Source organism: Sorex araneus, chromosome X (genome assembly GCF_027595985.1).
Source record: "Sorex araneus isolate mSorAra2 chromosome X, mSorAra2.pri, whole genome shotgun sequence".
NCBI classification, from domain to species: domain Eukaryota; kingdom Metazoa; phylum Chordata; class Mammalia; order Eulipotyphla; family Soricidae; genus Sorex; species Sorex araneus.
The window spans coordinates 193,921,716-193,937,876 of NC_073313.1; the positions used below are offsets into that span (position 1 = coordinate 193,921,716).

The window sequence follows — 16,161 nt, forward strand, 5'->3', positions numbered from 1 at the left end:
CTTAAAAGGATATTTTAGGCTGTCTTATTCAGTACATCTACCATTGCTCCATGTTTCCTGGCATATAGTCAAGCACAGGGAAAAGAAAAATTTGATACCTGAATTGGACATGATCACTGGGTGAATATATATATTTTTTCTTAACATGGCTTACCTCAGAAAAAATGTCATCATTTTGGGGAATTTATGAAAGTATGAACTGAATGTTTTTGTATAATTAGACACTGCAGTGTTATAATTGGCAGTTTAGTGGCTTGCTTCACTTGACCTACAATCCAGCCCCAATATCATTAGGAAGTTATCTGCCAACTAAATGTAGAAATATTTCAACTCAGGAAAAATATGTTTGCATGCATTTTCTTTGATGCTACATAAACAACAATAACCATGGTGTGCCTTTCACGCAGCTGACCTGTGTTCGATTCCTCTGCCCCTCTCAGAGAGCCGGGCAAGGTACCGAGAGTATCTCGCCTGCACGGCAGAGCCTGGCAAGCTACCCATGGCGTATTGGATGTGCCAAAAACAGTAACAAATAAGTCTCACAATCAAGAGACCTTACGGTGCCTGCTCGAACAAATTGATGAGCAACTGGATGACAGTGACAGTGACAGAACCATGGTGTAGAATGACTACAAAAGAAAGGTGCCAAAAAGCATGAATGACAATGGAACTGAAAGCCAGGATCATCTTTCGGTTACTTTGGCTCCATGAGGCTATAGATAGGAAAGAATTAGTAAGGTCAGTAACTTCTTGGTAAGAAAAAAGTATGCTGTTCCCGGAAAAGACTGAATGTGGATGTCTACCTCCAGGGTATTCCTTATGTGGGCTGCTATTGTCCCTGAGAGTTGATTTGATGTTATCAGTGTGGGTTTCCTTATGCTGGTGCTGGGTAATCAGAACTGAGAAAGGCCCCCTGGAGACTGGCATTCCAGGATGAGCACATTAGGGACCTGTGGGTTTGACTGGATGCTTAGAGAACAAACCAGCAAAAATGATCCAAGAGTGAAGCTTATGGAAGGTCATTTTTGATAATTAGGAAGCCTAAGGACAGACAGGACTGAAGCAAGTAGAGACATTACCGCTTAGAGTTACAGGGCTCGCCACAGGTGGGGCATCGTTCGCAGGTCAGTCCGGAGGCACCAGGGTTTGTGCAAACACACTTGCCACAGATGCAGTCACCTCGCCCGCTGCACAGCAGCCCATCTTCAGCAAGGCAGGCATCTGTACTGGTGGTGCAGTTGCAGTACTCGCCCATCCAACCACTCCTGCATACACATTCACCACAGTCACAATCGCCATTGTCTGTAAGACAAAATGTGCTATCTTAAGATCACTGCCACTTTCAGATTTGGGGAGCCATTGCCTTTAAATGCTGACAAAAATTTTAAAGATGAACCAGAAACATAGTACAGCATGTATGGGGTTTGCTTTGCCTGCAAGCAGCTGACCTGGATTCAATCCCTTACACCCCATATGGTACCCTGAACACTTCCAGGAGTTACTCCCAAGCACAGAGCCAGGAGTAAGCCCAGCCCAAATACAAAGCCAGGAGTAAGCCCAGAGCATAGCCAGGTATGGCTCCCAAATAACAAAAAGTCTAAAAAAAAAAAAAAGGAGATAAGCATGAGTGTTATGATGGGGAGGGAGAATGAATGCAGTTGTGTTTTATAAAATGTATTTTGCTAATAGTGCATATTTATCTGGTCTCTTTACTGATGCCCAACATGATTACCTACTGTATAAAACAAAATTTACGGTCAGATGAAATATGATTGTCTTGAAGCCCATAGTAGTTATTTGGTGTGTGTATAAGATTATAAATATGCATTATACAAACATATGCAAGTATATGCACAAATATATATTTGATATTTTGAAAATAATTAAGGTGCCATTGAGATGCACAACAGACTTGAGTAATGATATTCTACTGCTCAAGTAATGAATTGATGGCAAAAACCATGACATGGAATAAAGTTTATTTCCACTGGTTGTGGTCAGGTGAAACGATGTGTGAATCTACTAGTTTGGCATTCACCAATAAGATGCCCTACAGACAGTGCTCAAAAATTAACAAACATTAATAGAGCATATATCATGTGCTAGTAATTGTATTAGGCACATGGATACAAAAGCAGAGAAAAGAAATTGATTGTGCTTGTAGTCAATTGTAGGAGACAAATAACCACTTCTAGTGAGAAACACAATAGTATGTGACAAATATGGTGCACATAGAGAAAGTTTTTATTTTAGAGTAGAGATTTGGGGACGTTTTTAGAGGAAGTGATACTTAATCTGAATTTGGAAGATAAAGATAGTGAATAGAAGAAAATGGTTACATGCATTTTAAGCAGAGAAAGAAAAAGCATAAACAAATAATTCAAGTGACTACTTGAGATAAGGGTATTTTCACGGTATTTTCATATGAATAGAGCCAAAGGTGCACTCGAAGCATGATAGGGAGAGGGGAGGGAAATGTAAACAAAGTCAGTAACATAGGAACTGGTTTTTGTTCATTTGTTTTTGTGCCATACCTGGCTATGCCCAGGGTTTACTCCTGGCTCTGAACTCAAGAATCACTCCTGGCAGTATTCGGGAGGACCATATGGGATACAAGCACCTTATCCATTTTACTAGCTCTCTTGCCCCAGAAACATAGGGAATGTACAGTACAAACTTTTATTATGAAATTCTGGAATTTTAAAGGGTAAAGACATGAAAAAGTTGCTATATACTGGCATTGGTAGAGAAGTTTAAACTAAAGTCAGGAGAACCATTTAGCATGTTGGTGCAGCTGAGAGGCAGGAAGATAGGTGAGCCTGAAGAGCACCCACCCGGAAATGAAGAGGAAAGTGTACAGTTTAGTGGATGGAATGCATTGAGAGCAGGTGCCAGTGTTCCAGAAAGAAGAGAGACAGGACTGAAAAAGTACTCAGTGACCAGTCTGAGTTGCGAGAGCCACTGACTGAGAATAGAGGGTGGCTGATACTCATGGCCTAGTCTCCAAAGCCTGCCATGTAATAATGCTTAACCATGTTAACTATACTTAATTATTGAGTGAAACTATAGATCTGAAGCAGAAGATAAAAATCAGTTATGGGTGAAGATGATGAGTTCATTTTGGCTCTGAGCTTAAGGATTCTGTGTAATTTTCTAGTAAGTGGGTTGTGTGTAATAATTAGATAAACATATATGACTTATAAATGAGTGTAGGTACATACATGACATATGTGCATATAATCTACATGTCTATAGATGTATTTCTATGTATATAGATATGTCTGGGTTTGGAGTCCCTAGGGAGTAGATGACAGTGAAGGACCGTTGTGGATCAGGTTATTTAGGAAAGAAGGTAGTTTGAGAAAAGGCCTAAAGAACATCAATATTGAAACATGACTAAGATACTAAAATAAGAACAAATATTTTCAATATTGAGAACAACTTATTGGGAAACTTTTGCAGATCATAATTTTCTTTGGAAAAAAAAACTGTGCAACAGGGTTTATGCACAAATTTTGCTCTTCTATAGCACAGCGGTAGGGCGTTCGCCTTTCACGAGGCCGACCCGTTTTTGATTCCTCCGCCCCTCTCAAAGAGCCCGGCAAGCAACTGAGAGTATCAAGTCCGAGCAGCAGAGCCTGGCAGGCTACCCACGCGTATTGGATGTGCCAAAAACAGTACCAATAAGTCTCACAATGAGAGACGTTACTGGTGCCCACTCGAACAAATTGATGAGCAAGGGGATCACAGTGACAGTGACAGCAACTTCTCAAAGGTGATTATGAGTAGTGTTGGTTCAGTGTTTGCGCGCAAAGATCCAGGTTTGAATCCTGGCTCTGGTGTAGCCTGATAGATGACACTGAGGGAAATCTCTTAACCTTTCTCAGTCTTAGTATCCTCACTGGTAAAAAGGGATTGTTAATAATGCCTCAAGATCATATATTCTACTGTTTGGAATGACTCAGGATTAAGTCAAATGTAAGCACAAATTATTGTTTTTATTCCTAAGCAATTGCCATGAGGGAATTTGAAAGGAGAATTTATTCATCAATGTTAAAACCCCTGTAATTGTATGGAAAAACCTAATCGATGTAAAAGAAGCCTAAAGACAGTCCATTGGAAGAAACAATGTCAAGTTCACTATAAAAAAAGATTCTTGGTTTTCTCTTTCTCTCAAAAACTTTGGTATCATAGTAGTGTTGTAGTGACTCTTCAGTTTTCAAAACCTGGTCTTATAAGATAGGAAGTGGACTAGTCCTTGATTTAATGCCCTGCTTGATTAAAACAGGACACAGAAGATTACAAATACACAATTGCACACATGCAAATAAAAAGATATGTTCATCTATGATAAAGATAAACACTAAAATATATCCAGACCCATTATATTAGAATGGAACACAACTGCAATTTACAACTTTCTTGATTCATAATTAATTCACAGCTAGAAGTAAGTAATTTGAGCAAAATCATTGATTTAAATTTTATGTGTAAGTGTTCCTCTAATTTACTATTTCTTTTTAATTCTTCCTTAGAAAAAGGAGATATATTTTCATGTTGAGAGATTTTCATAAGAATTGTAATTCAAAAAATCAATTTGTTATAAGTGTTGTTGTCAAATGAAATATGGACTTCCAGAAGCTTTGAGAATCCCCAAGTATATCATTGTATGGAAGAATTGGTAAAAAATAAAAAACCCTTTCAAAAATATTCAGAAATTAGAAAATCTCTTTTCTGTGGGTATTTCAGAAGCATCAAATTGCTTACAAAAATTGTTAATTTATGTCTTCAAGTATTTAATTATCCAAGGCCTGTTTACATAACAGTAACCAAAATCTTCATGTCTTCATGTAGAGACAAGATAACTAGAGACTAAGAAAGAAATCAGATTCTGCAGAGGGGTAGACCATTCTGGAGTGCCATTTACTGATAACTGGAAGTACATAATGGTAGAAAGTTGTTTATTTTTCTACTAACTGTCTGCCTGGTAAGAGTCACTAGTCTCTTAGAACGAAAATGTAAAAGACTAATGCAATTTGGGTAAGGGAAATCATCAGTGGAGTCCTATGACTTTGAGTGTTTACAGATGGATCAAAGAAGATCCATTTGTATGAATCAAAGAAGACATTGTGATAATAGAGCTGCAGAGAATTAAGGTACTACAGAGCTTATTAGTTGACAGAAATAAAATTGTGGCATACTCCATCCTCTGTCATCAATAGTAGCAAGAGTGTAGGTTACAAGATCATGCAAAATAGTTATTTGTAACTAAGCACACTGCTAGGCACAGAAGGTTCTCATTAATTATTACTGTAGCACTGTTGTCCTGTTGTTCATCAATTTGCTCGAATGGGCACCAGTAACATCTCTATTGTGAGACTTGCTGTTACTGTTTTTGGCAAATCAAATATGCTACAGGTAGCTTTCCAAGCTCTGTCGTGTGGGCAGGATACTCTTGGTAGCTTGCCGGGCTCTCTGAGAGGAACAGAGGAATGAACCCAGGTTGGCCGCGTGCAAGGCAAATGCCCTACCTGCTGTGCTATCGCTCCAGTCCTCTCATTAACTATACTCACTGTTATTAAACTTGTTTAAAAGGAGAAATTTACTATTAATAAAGTAACAGTCGTCTTATCTTGGTGATGTTACTTAAATAGTAGTTTTTTGTATGCTTTTGTTTTGGGGTACACCTTGCAATGTTCAGGATTTCTTTCTGGCTATAGAGCCATAGGCCCAGGGATCATCCCTGATGACAAATGTCATTCCTGATAGCTTATGAGAATGACTTAAGATCTTAAATTATCCCAAAGCAGGAAGAAAAAATAATATTGGTAAAGCTTTCTGAGTCCAAGAAATTGTGTCTTCTAGCTAGAATTACCTTAGCGGACATTGTATCTAATTCAAAGAGAGGCACTATCATCAGATCTTCCAAACTACAATGTGTAGAAGTCATGAACTCTTTTTGAGCTTATTGCTCCTTGCATGCATTATATAATATAAACAAAAGACCATAAAATGAAAGGATTATGTTCCTGAACATAGTTTGGCAAGTTACCCTGTCAGATCTGTATAAGGTCTAAATGATAATTAAAAAATAAATAGTGTTAGAATTTCCGTTATATAATTATATTATACTTACAATTTTCTGAAAGGTGATTTTCAATGTTTTGAACATACACATTATAAAATGAATTTTATTAAAAATAAAGTCTGGCATTCAGCAGAATATATTCTTTTTAAGACATGATGGTGGCCTCTGACTTTAAATCATGCCCTGTCTGCATCTCAGGAAAAGAGGACAAGTGTGAATTTGGAAGCATAGCCATTAAATCATGAAGTATATCTTTAAGAGATAAGGGTGAAAAATCTGTCTCAATATGGATATATCCTAATATTTTGGTCTCTAAGGGTGGTGTTGAGACTTGGAATGGGAGATATATGCCGAAAGTAGATAATGGACCAAACATGATAATCTCTCAGTGTTTGTGTTGCAAGCTACGATGCCCAAAAGCAGAGAGAGAGTATGGGGAATATTGTCTGCCATGGAGGCAGGGGGAAGGTGGGAAGGGGGGGCATGCCCGGATATTGGTGGTAGGGAATGTGCACTGGTGGAGGGATGGGTGTTTGATCATTGTGAGATTGTAACTCAAACATGAAAGCTTGTAACTATCTCATGGTGATTCAATAAAATTTAAAATATTAAAAAAAAATGCAGCCTCAATGGGCACTGGTAGAGGGATGGGTGCTCGATCATTGTATGACTGAAACACAAGCATGGAAGTTTGTAAGTATGTAACTGTACCCCACAGTGATTCACTAATAAAAAATTTTTTTTAAATGTAGCCGCAGCAGAACTTATTGATATCAATGGCATCAACAAATAAATTAATCATAAGTATTCGTCTAAGAGTATAAAATAGTTTTAAAAGAGCTTGAGATTTTTTAAGACTTTTTTTTTCTCATGCCTTTTATATTTTCCTTCTGAAGACCAGTCTCTATTACATGTCTTTGACACTGGTTTAAAAACAAAGTTTGCTTAGTTTTCACTAAAGATAATGGCTCTCTGTTTCAAATAACTCCCACACTGTGAAAAATGGAGACATAGGGACTTAAGTTCAGCAGTCAGTTGATATTTCGATTGTAATTTCAAGGACACATTTGTTTCATCTTAGTATATTAACACATTCATAATTCCTGTTCGCGTGACTTATGCTTGGATATGTGAATTGTCTTACAGTGATCGAGTTATATGAAATTTTGTAAGTGTTTTTATATATCTACAAAGTACATTAAAACACAAATATTTCTGTTAGTTGGACTTCTTCAATATCAAAAAGCTTTTAGCTCTGATTTAAAATTTTTACCTTCTATATAGCTTTCTTTATTCATCTTTATTTTGCCCAGAATCCTACCAGTATTTATCACAAAATAGATGTGATTATAAGTAATAAAAGCAAATCATAAATTTTTGAAACCATTAGTAATTTTTGTGGAGTGAATGAGGACCCTGAAAGTCCAGTTACTATTTTGTGTCCCTTCACCTGGCAGCATGAGCTGGAGGGATAGCACAGCAGTAGGGCGTTTGCCTTTCACCCAGCCGACCCATGTTCGATTCCTCCACCCCTCTCAGAGAGCCCAGCAAGCTACTGAGAGTATCGAGCCCATGCAGCAGATCCTGGCAAGCTACCTGTGCATATTGGATATGCCAAAAAACAGTAACAATAAGTCTCTCAATGAGAGACGTTACTGGTGCCCGCTCGAACAAACTGATGAGCAATGGGATGACAGTGATACCTAGCAATATGTGCCTTTAGTGGCCTCACATTTTCTTTCAGAGTAACAGACATTTAAAAGTTGAGGCAGGTACCCAGTGGCCTAATCCAGAAGTCTGGAAGGTAACAGGGTTCAGGTTATACACACTTTTGCGGTGTTTGGGCAATAAACAAAGAGAAAGTATTTCTATCTTTTACCTACTTCTAAGGAGATAATAAAGATGTTCAGGTTGGCAGATTTCTCCAAGTGAAAATAAGAGCAAAACGAACTACAAGAGAACATCGGTCACTGCTGGTCTCAAGATGAGCCCATTAAGCAGTTCAGCAAGTATTGACGAACCTGCCTGCCAGACACAAGCAACTGTGCAAGGAGCACTGGATGCGAAACCCCTTCCTGATATTGGAGTCCCTGCAGTGTCAGGTGGAAATGAGACATAGCCTACCTCCGCAGAGCAGCCCTTTGTGCCTCACGCAGGAGAAATCGTCACACTGGCAGTGAGACCCATAAATGTTTCCGTAGGGAGACAAGTGACAGATGCACTGTCCACAGTAGCAATCGCCTCTTCCGTTGCAGGAGAGGTGTTCTGGGGACTCTTTGCAGGAATCTGTGCTCAGCATGTCCTCCCCACACTCGCAGTGAGGGCCCATGTGGCCGGGGTTGCACACACACACCCCACACTGGAAGGAGCCGTTGCCATTGTGGCATTTGGAGCTGTTCGTTTCCACTTCTTTCTGACAGTTGCAGTTGCATTCTGGACTGACAAGAATTTCTAGGGTGTCCCCCAGCCCCACAGGCTTTATGACAATGTGCCTGCTTCTTCTCTCACAGTTGGGGATGCTCACAGTCACGTTGAATGAGGCCTGCAAAAGAAAATACTAATTATCTGCTTCTCTCCACCAAAATGCATGGGAGGAAGCAAAAAGCTGCATGGGGATCAGCTTTGCCAAAAGCACTTATTAGGAAGTCTTTGAAAATAGCTTTTGAAATTCTTGAAAGGAAAAGTACAGTTTCAGAGTATTCAGGTAGCTTCTGATTTATTCCAATGTGATTTTAGAACATGTGTTGGCTGTCTACTTACTGTGTCTCCCACCTTCATGTGGGAGCACTTCTTTTGGTGTGGGAACACAGTGCCATTGTTGCAGATAGCCATGAATGACAGGTTGAGTCCTTCCGTATCTCCTAATATTTCCAGTTCCACCTCAGAGCGTATTTCCTTTTAGGCAAGATATAAGGAGTAAAATGAAATCACAAACAAAGAATAGAGCCAGAAGATTAATCCTGATAATTAAACTGAATCATACTCATTTCGCTACAAATAAAATTAGGTCTACAAAAATTCCCTGTATCAATTAATAAGATTGCCAACTACTGCACTAACTCATAGACATCTCTACTGGAGTATCTGCTAGTGAAATATGGCTTGGTTTCTGTGCACGATTGAAGGCCCACTTGAGGTACGTGATCATGAATTGGCATTATACAGCACAGAATGAGTGTGTATTTTTCCCAGTCAGGTATGGAGAGTGAGAGGATAGTAGTTGGATTTAACCAGGACACTGGCCAAGTAAACTCTAAGGGCAAGGCAGTTGAGGGCATATATAAGGGGTGCCATATAATAATATCTTATTCATAATGATTTGTTATGGAATTTAATTTTGGGGTTCCAGGAAAGAGAAGATATCAAGAGTTTAGGGGTCTGTAAAGAGAGGGTAGGGTCTGTTAATTAAAGGTTCTGATGTTTTGGATATGATTACAAGATAAAAAATGGAGGGCAGAAAATGGGTTATATTATAACATGAGACTGACACCCAAGGACAATAGATACAAGAGCCAGGAAGATTGCTCCATAGTTGGAAGCCTGCCTCATGAGCTGAGGGAGAAGGCAGCTGGAATAGAGAAGGGATCACTAAGAAAATGATGGTTGGAGGGATTGGTTGGGATGGGAGATGTGAAAGTCCATAAAGGACCAAACGTGATAACCTCTCAGTAAATGTATTGCAAACCATAATGCCCCAAAGTAGAGGGAGAGAGTATGGGGGAAATTGTGTGCCATGGAGGCAGGGGGAGGGTAGGAAAGGAGAGGTATACTGGGGATATTGGTGGTGGGGAATGTGCACTGGAGTAGGGATGGGTGATTGATGAGTGTAACTCAAACATGAAAACTTGTAACTGTATCTCACCGTGATTCAATAAAATTAAAAAAACTTTAAAAAGATAATATTTAGGGGCCGGAGCGATAGCACAGCGGGTAGGGCGTTTGCCTTTCACGCGGCCGACCCGGGTTCGATCCCCGGCATCCCATATGGTCCTCCAAGCACCGCCAGGAGTAATTCCTGAGTGCAAAGCCAGGAGTAACCCCTGAGCATCGCTGGGTGTGACCCAAAAAGCAAAAAAAAAAAAAAAAAAAAAAGATAATATTTAGATAAACAGTAGAATTTAAATACCAAAATATGGGTTTATTTACCTGGGAGATATGTCAATGCTTATCTAGAAGAAACTGGGTTATTTGGGATAATGAGTTTGTTGACAGTTGACTATGTTTTTGTTATGACATGGAAGTGAAGGCACAATAAACTAATATTGTTTGCATTGGGGGGACACAGAATTATTTTAGTAATGGATTTGAAGAAACTAAGAAAAGTCTGGGGCAAGTGATATATTTATATATTATATAAATATATTTATATATTATATAATATTAAGTGATATATTTATATATTATATTATGATGTTCATACATATACACATATTACATAATTATACTAAAACATGTATGTATAAGTGTTTATATGCATGTGCATTTACTAAAATCACTGTCACTGTCATCCAGTTGCTCATCGATTTGCTTGAGCGGGCACCAGTAGTGTCTCCATTGTGAGACTTGTTACTGTTTTTGGCATATCAAATGCACCATGGATAGCTTGCCAGGCTCTGCCATATGGGTGAGATACTCCGAGAGGATTGGAGGAATCAAATCTGGGTCAGTCACATGCAAGGCAAATGCCCTACCCACTGTGCTATCTCTCCAGCCCATTTACTAAAATCATAAAGAATTAAAATAGGAGTAGTGCTGGGGGAAATGAGTTCTAACTATGTGTTAGAAGCTAAACAAAAAAAAATGAGGACTATGAGTGGCATTTCTGTAGATAACAATTAGGAGCAGAGGGCAACATAAACCATCAAAAATGAAGGAAATCCCAGAATGTATTTGATTGGATATCCGACTGCAAATTTCATCTGGAATATTTTAATGTGATCTTCAAAATAAAGGACATAATATATATTTACTTGTATATTTTATCATATTCAAAGTAATCAGATACATTTATTCAAATTATTGAACATCCTCTATGACCCAAGCAAAATTTGCTTCCCTTTTGGAACTTAGTGGAAGAGTTCACCCTCTTAGCATTGTTGATATGTCAGTTACTTTATGTGATATTAGACGGAAAGAAATTAATGGATAGAAGATCAATATATATCTTGGATATTAAAGACTTTTTTTAAAGGGGAGGCCTACATCCAAGCTACACTCAGGCGGCCTTAGGATCCTTCCAGGGAACAAAGTTAGTGGTCCAATGGAGGAAGCCTGGGGATTGCCTAGGCCATGCTGCTGTTGCTCAAGGGCCTCTGGGACTGTGCCCGGCAATTCTAAGTGACCATGTGGTGCCAGGTATAGAACCAGTGTTGGATGCATGCAAGGCAAGACCCTTAACCCCCATACTACCTCTCTCTGACCTCTCTAAAGGATACACTTTCAATGCCAGTCTGCAACTGAAGTTCAGCCACTAATTATAAACAGAAATGATCTACCTCTGCTCCACTAGAAGCCTATCAGAGGCTGTATATAATCAATATATATTTCCTTCTCTTTTCAGACTAGAAAGAAATCTAGTCTATGGAGTTCCACATTTATAAATCCTTTTAGATAACTAAAAAAATACAAGATAGGAAACAAATTTGCTCTAGTGCCAACATCTGTTGTCTACTTCACCCAATTGCCCCTGAACAAGATTCTTCAGTAGACACAGTTCATATTTTTTTGAGAGAGTAAAATAAGGTTATAAAGTTCAATTAAAATGCTGATTCCTTGATTTCAACTACCCTATAAATTAGGAAAGTGATGTGGGACCATAAACCAAGCCCTAATTTCTGACAGAGTAACCAGGGGCTTGTGGAGGCCAGGTAAGACAGGGGTAGAAATATTTTTTAACAACTTAAATTTTTCTAATTTGCTTAATTCTTTTTCAGATGCTTGGAGTCAACCTGTTTGAACTTATAGGGTTAAAGAAAACTGAGTGTTCTAATTCAGAGGAGAATTGCTATGTGATTTTATTTGATTCTACACATTAAAACTTTAATTACTGCATGAGCAGGAGGAAGGCTTTTATAGTGTTTTGTTGACAAGCTTTCTTGTCTGGAAGAATTTCAAGCATGAGCTAATGTGGTGATTAATTCTTGATGTGAGCTAAGAAAACTGAAGTTTCTGAGAATGAAAGCAAAAAAAAAAAGCTTCATGCTATAATTTTAATGGACACATCTGTATTTTATTCACTGAGAAAAGGTAATTCAGAGGAATTGCTTTTCTTCCTCAGGGGGAATTTTAAAACTGTGGAATGATGTCAAAATCATTTGGAAGGGTTTTTTTTCCCATTCCCCAAAATGTAGCTTTTCCTGACCTTACTTCTCTTAATAAATCTGTGAGGAAAATCTGGACAAACATTTTTAAAAAGCTTCCCAGATTATTATGAAAAATCACAATTCACCAATATTGGTTTAGTACAATCTAAGCATTGGCATATAATGCGTGGGGTCACTTAGAATTTTGAAACATCAAATATTGGAGCATTCCCAACAATGCATGGCCTGGCTGAGTAAGGCTCATAGTTAGGTGCTCAGGTGAGAGATGTGGTGCTTCTCAGAGACCCAGTGATGGCTAGAAGTCATCAGGGCGACCTCAGAATGTGTGGGAACCATACATTCAAGCTGGGAATGGAACTTGGGACCTCCCCATGTCAGATAATAAATAGAGGCAAAAACTGATGATATTCACAAACCAAAATAAGAATTGGCAACTCTCATCTACCATATATTGACTTCTGAGATAACGACAATCCTCCTCACACACACACACACACACACACACACACACAAGAGCGCTTGCACGCACACACACACGCAAGGACACACACAATGAAAGCTTTGGAAATAGTACAGGTATTCTGCCTTACATCCCTGTTGCATCCCTGGCATTACATGGTCCCTTGAGCATTGTCAGTTGCAGCTCTAGAGACCCCTGAGCATTGCTGCTTGTGGTCTTGAGACTTCCTCCTCCCCCAGCAACCATATCTGGGGTGTACCAGTGAATCAAGTAATATCCAGCATGAAAGGAACTAGTGGCATTGCATTTTTGGTATTTTGCATGGCGCTGCTTACTTGGTTGGCCAAGGTTTACCTGGAGTCATCCCTGCCCACTGTGTACCTCCAGCCCCCAATCAAACAGATACAAAGAAAATAGCAATACTATTGGTGTGAAACTTATTTGGAGGACAAATTTTGACCTCAGATACTAATTACAAAGTCAGGGTTAAAAGAGATATGCCTGTGCATTTGTTTGTGCATAATGTAGGAGCATGCATATGTGTGGTTTCTAAATATAAAACCATAAAATCAAAGGAAAGTTTCTCTAGGTCGCAAAAAAATGCTCTCCAAAAATGGGGTTTTACGTTTAGTGTTTTCTTTGAGGTATGGAGTAGTCTTATTATGCCTATGGAGTTCTTTACAGAGCTATTACTTCTTGGCAATTTAAACATTTTTTATCCAAGCCAATAAGGGGGAGCTAAATGATGACTCATGGAGGCTTTTGGTACAATTAAGGTTTTGGTTAGTGACCCTGCTGCTCTTGGTTATTACCAGAACAACCTTACTGTTATAACAACCTTAGCATTAAGGTTAATGATATCTTCTACCTCTGTTCTACCTTCCAAGAAGGATATCTGCAAATAAAATGAACAAAGTTTATGTTTGGGTTGTATTGCCACAGAGAGATTTTTCTGCAGGTGAGTACATTTTTTTTTTTGCTTAAAATTTTACTTCTTGAATATCGAAGAAATGCAACCCCCCAACCAAACACACACACACACACACACACACACACACGTGCTCGCGTACGCGCACACACACACACACACACACAACCAAAACCAAACCCCACAAAAATATTCAACTGTAAAAAAAAAACATACTTCATAAGCGGAAATGATCAGCTGGAGAATATTTCCAGAGTCCTTTTGAAGCAGCCCTACTGTGGCTCCAGGAATGAGTTTTGCATAATTCTGTAAATAAAAAAGAATAAGTCAATCTTTGCTCACTATAATTGAGACACATTAAGTGTGGGGTTCAGCTTGCTGGCTGCAGTGGCCTCTAATTAACTGGCTGGGTGAAACAGGCTCTTGATAACAAATGGGCATTTTTCCTGAAACTCTAGACCTGCCTCCTGTGCTTAAGTGGGAAATGAACTGGCCAGAGTTATCACTGGGGAAATCTAGCATCCATGATTGCCTTAGTAAAGGGCCATTATTTATATCATGGCAGGAGTTAAGTCTCAATAACACTTTTATAAGTTTTCCATTGGTTAAGCACCCTTTGTCAAAAAATATTCTCAGTATACCACCAGAAACGAACTTCCCTTTTGTAACCTCATTGAAATCTGGTTTGGCATACTTGAGCCCTCTCATCACTATCAGTTCACTCAACACATCATTAAATCCATTTTTTTTTCTTGTGTTTGGTCCACACCTCAAGGCACTCAGGGATTACTCTTGATTCAGTGCTCAGGGATCACTCCTGGGAAGACTTGGTGGATCATATGTGGTGCCAGGGATTAAACCTAGGTCAGTCATGTACAAGGCAAATGCCCTACCTGCTATAATATCTCTCCAGATTTCTGAAATCCAGATTATTTAAAAAATGCTTATCACAGGATTGGAGAGATAGTACAGGGGTTGGGACATTTGCCTTGAATGTTGCAGATTTTGGGTCAATCCCCAGCAGCACGTAAAGTCCCCAAGTGTTGTGTGGGGTCACTCTGGTGCACAGCTACGTGTGCCCTCCCCCAAAGACACACACACATATTAATCATTTGATGGTGAAAAGAATCATAAATTTTTAGAATTCTTGCTATTCCTCCTTTCCTAGAAATAATGAGAACTCGGGTCTTTGAGCATTCTGCTAGGATTCATTAGAATCACTAACTAGTCATCATGATTTAGTGCTTCTGTAAAATGAGCTGCATTCTTCCCCTCTGTTTTCTCCTGAGATGCTCTTTCCATCTGAGGAAACTGACAATATGAGTTCTTCAGCACTCCAACTGTCAAGCATAGTCAGGGAATGAGGCATTGCAAAGAAAGGAATATTCCAGACAGTTGAAAATTGCCCTCAAGTTTTATATTTTATAATACTATTTTCAAACAAATTTTCTAAAAGTGCATGTCATTGTCTTCTTAAGCAAAGACTCTCAGGTATACTTTGACTTTTCCGTGCAGAAATTGTCAAATATCAGTATTAACTACGTTCTACAGTCATTCAAGACTTTCCAAATCAATCCATGCCAAGCAGGTTCTAAAATATTATACTTTTGTGTGATACTAAAATTTGTAACAAGATATATGTATCTTTGCATTTCTGACATTAAGATGCTAATACTTTCAGGATTTCCTTAGTGATGAGAGAAACAAAATTGACTCCTGTTAGGTTAATGAGAGGAATCATGGAGACCATCTGAGTGAGGACTAATTTTTAGTACATGTACTTTGTGAGGGTTGGAATTTTCAAATCTACTGTCCTCTTTTCTCCCCTACCACACCCCCTTCCCCCCTACCACCCCCCCAAGCCCACCCTCCTCTATCTTTAGAGGAAAGTGAAGCCTCAGGTTGAATCAATTGCCAGTGATTTAAGCAACAATAACTGTAATAAAGCTTTCATATAAACTGAAGATGAGCTTGTTAGTTGGTGAATACATTGGGATTGAGGGAGAATGGCATATTTCTTGGGGGCATGGAAGCTCTCCACCCTTTCCCTCTATCTTGGGTTTACATTGGCTATTTCTAACTTAAGTGTTTTTTCAGGGACTGCTGAGATATTTTAGGAATTAAAATACTTGCTTGCATGAAGCTACCTCTGTTTTATTCCAACATCATATCTGGCTTTCCTTGCACTGCCAAAAGTATTCCCTGAGCTCAGAGGTAGGATTAAGCTCCGAGCACAGCTGGGTGTGTCCCAAACCAACAAAAACATTTTTATAATTAACTGGTGAGTTAGTAGATGAATATTTCTTTGTTCTGTTAGCCACTACAATATGTTACTCAAACCCCAAAATGGAGTCTTCAGTTG

General features: G+C 38.9%; 1 protein-coding gene across 1 annotated transcript in view; it reads right to left on the reverse strand.

Annotated features, from left to right (window-relative positions):
- The window catches only part of ITGB6 (integrin subunit beta 6), an 80,511-nt gene that overhangs the window by 25,192 nt on the left and 39,158 nt on the right, over positions 1 to 16,161 (reverse strand). The window contains exons 8-11 of the mRNA XM_004608104.3: positions 14,016 to 14,105; positions 8,849 to 8,983; positions 8,213 to 8,630; positions 1,080 to 1,302 (exon numbers count right to left, since the gene is read on the reverse strand). Of these exons, the coding sequence (XP_004608161.2) occupies positions 1,080 to 1,302; positions 8,213 to 8,630; positions 8,849 to 8,983; positions 14,016 to 14,105 (866 nt within the window). The remainder of the gene's footprint in view (positions 1 to 1,079; positions 1,303 to 8,212; positions 8,631 to 8,848; positions 8,984 to 14,015; positions 14,106 to 16,161) is intronic.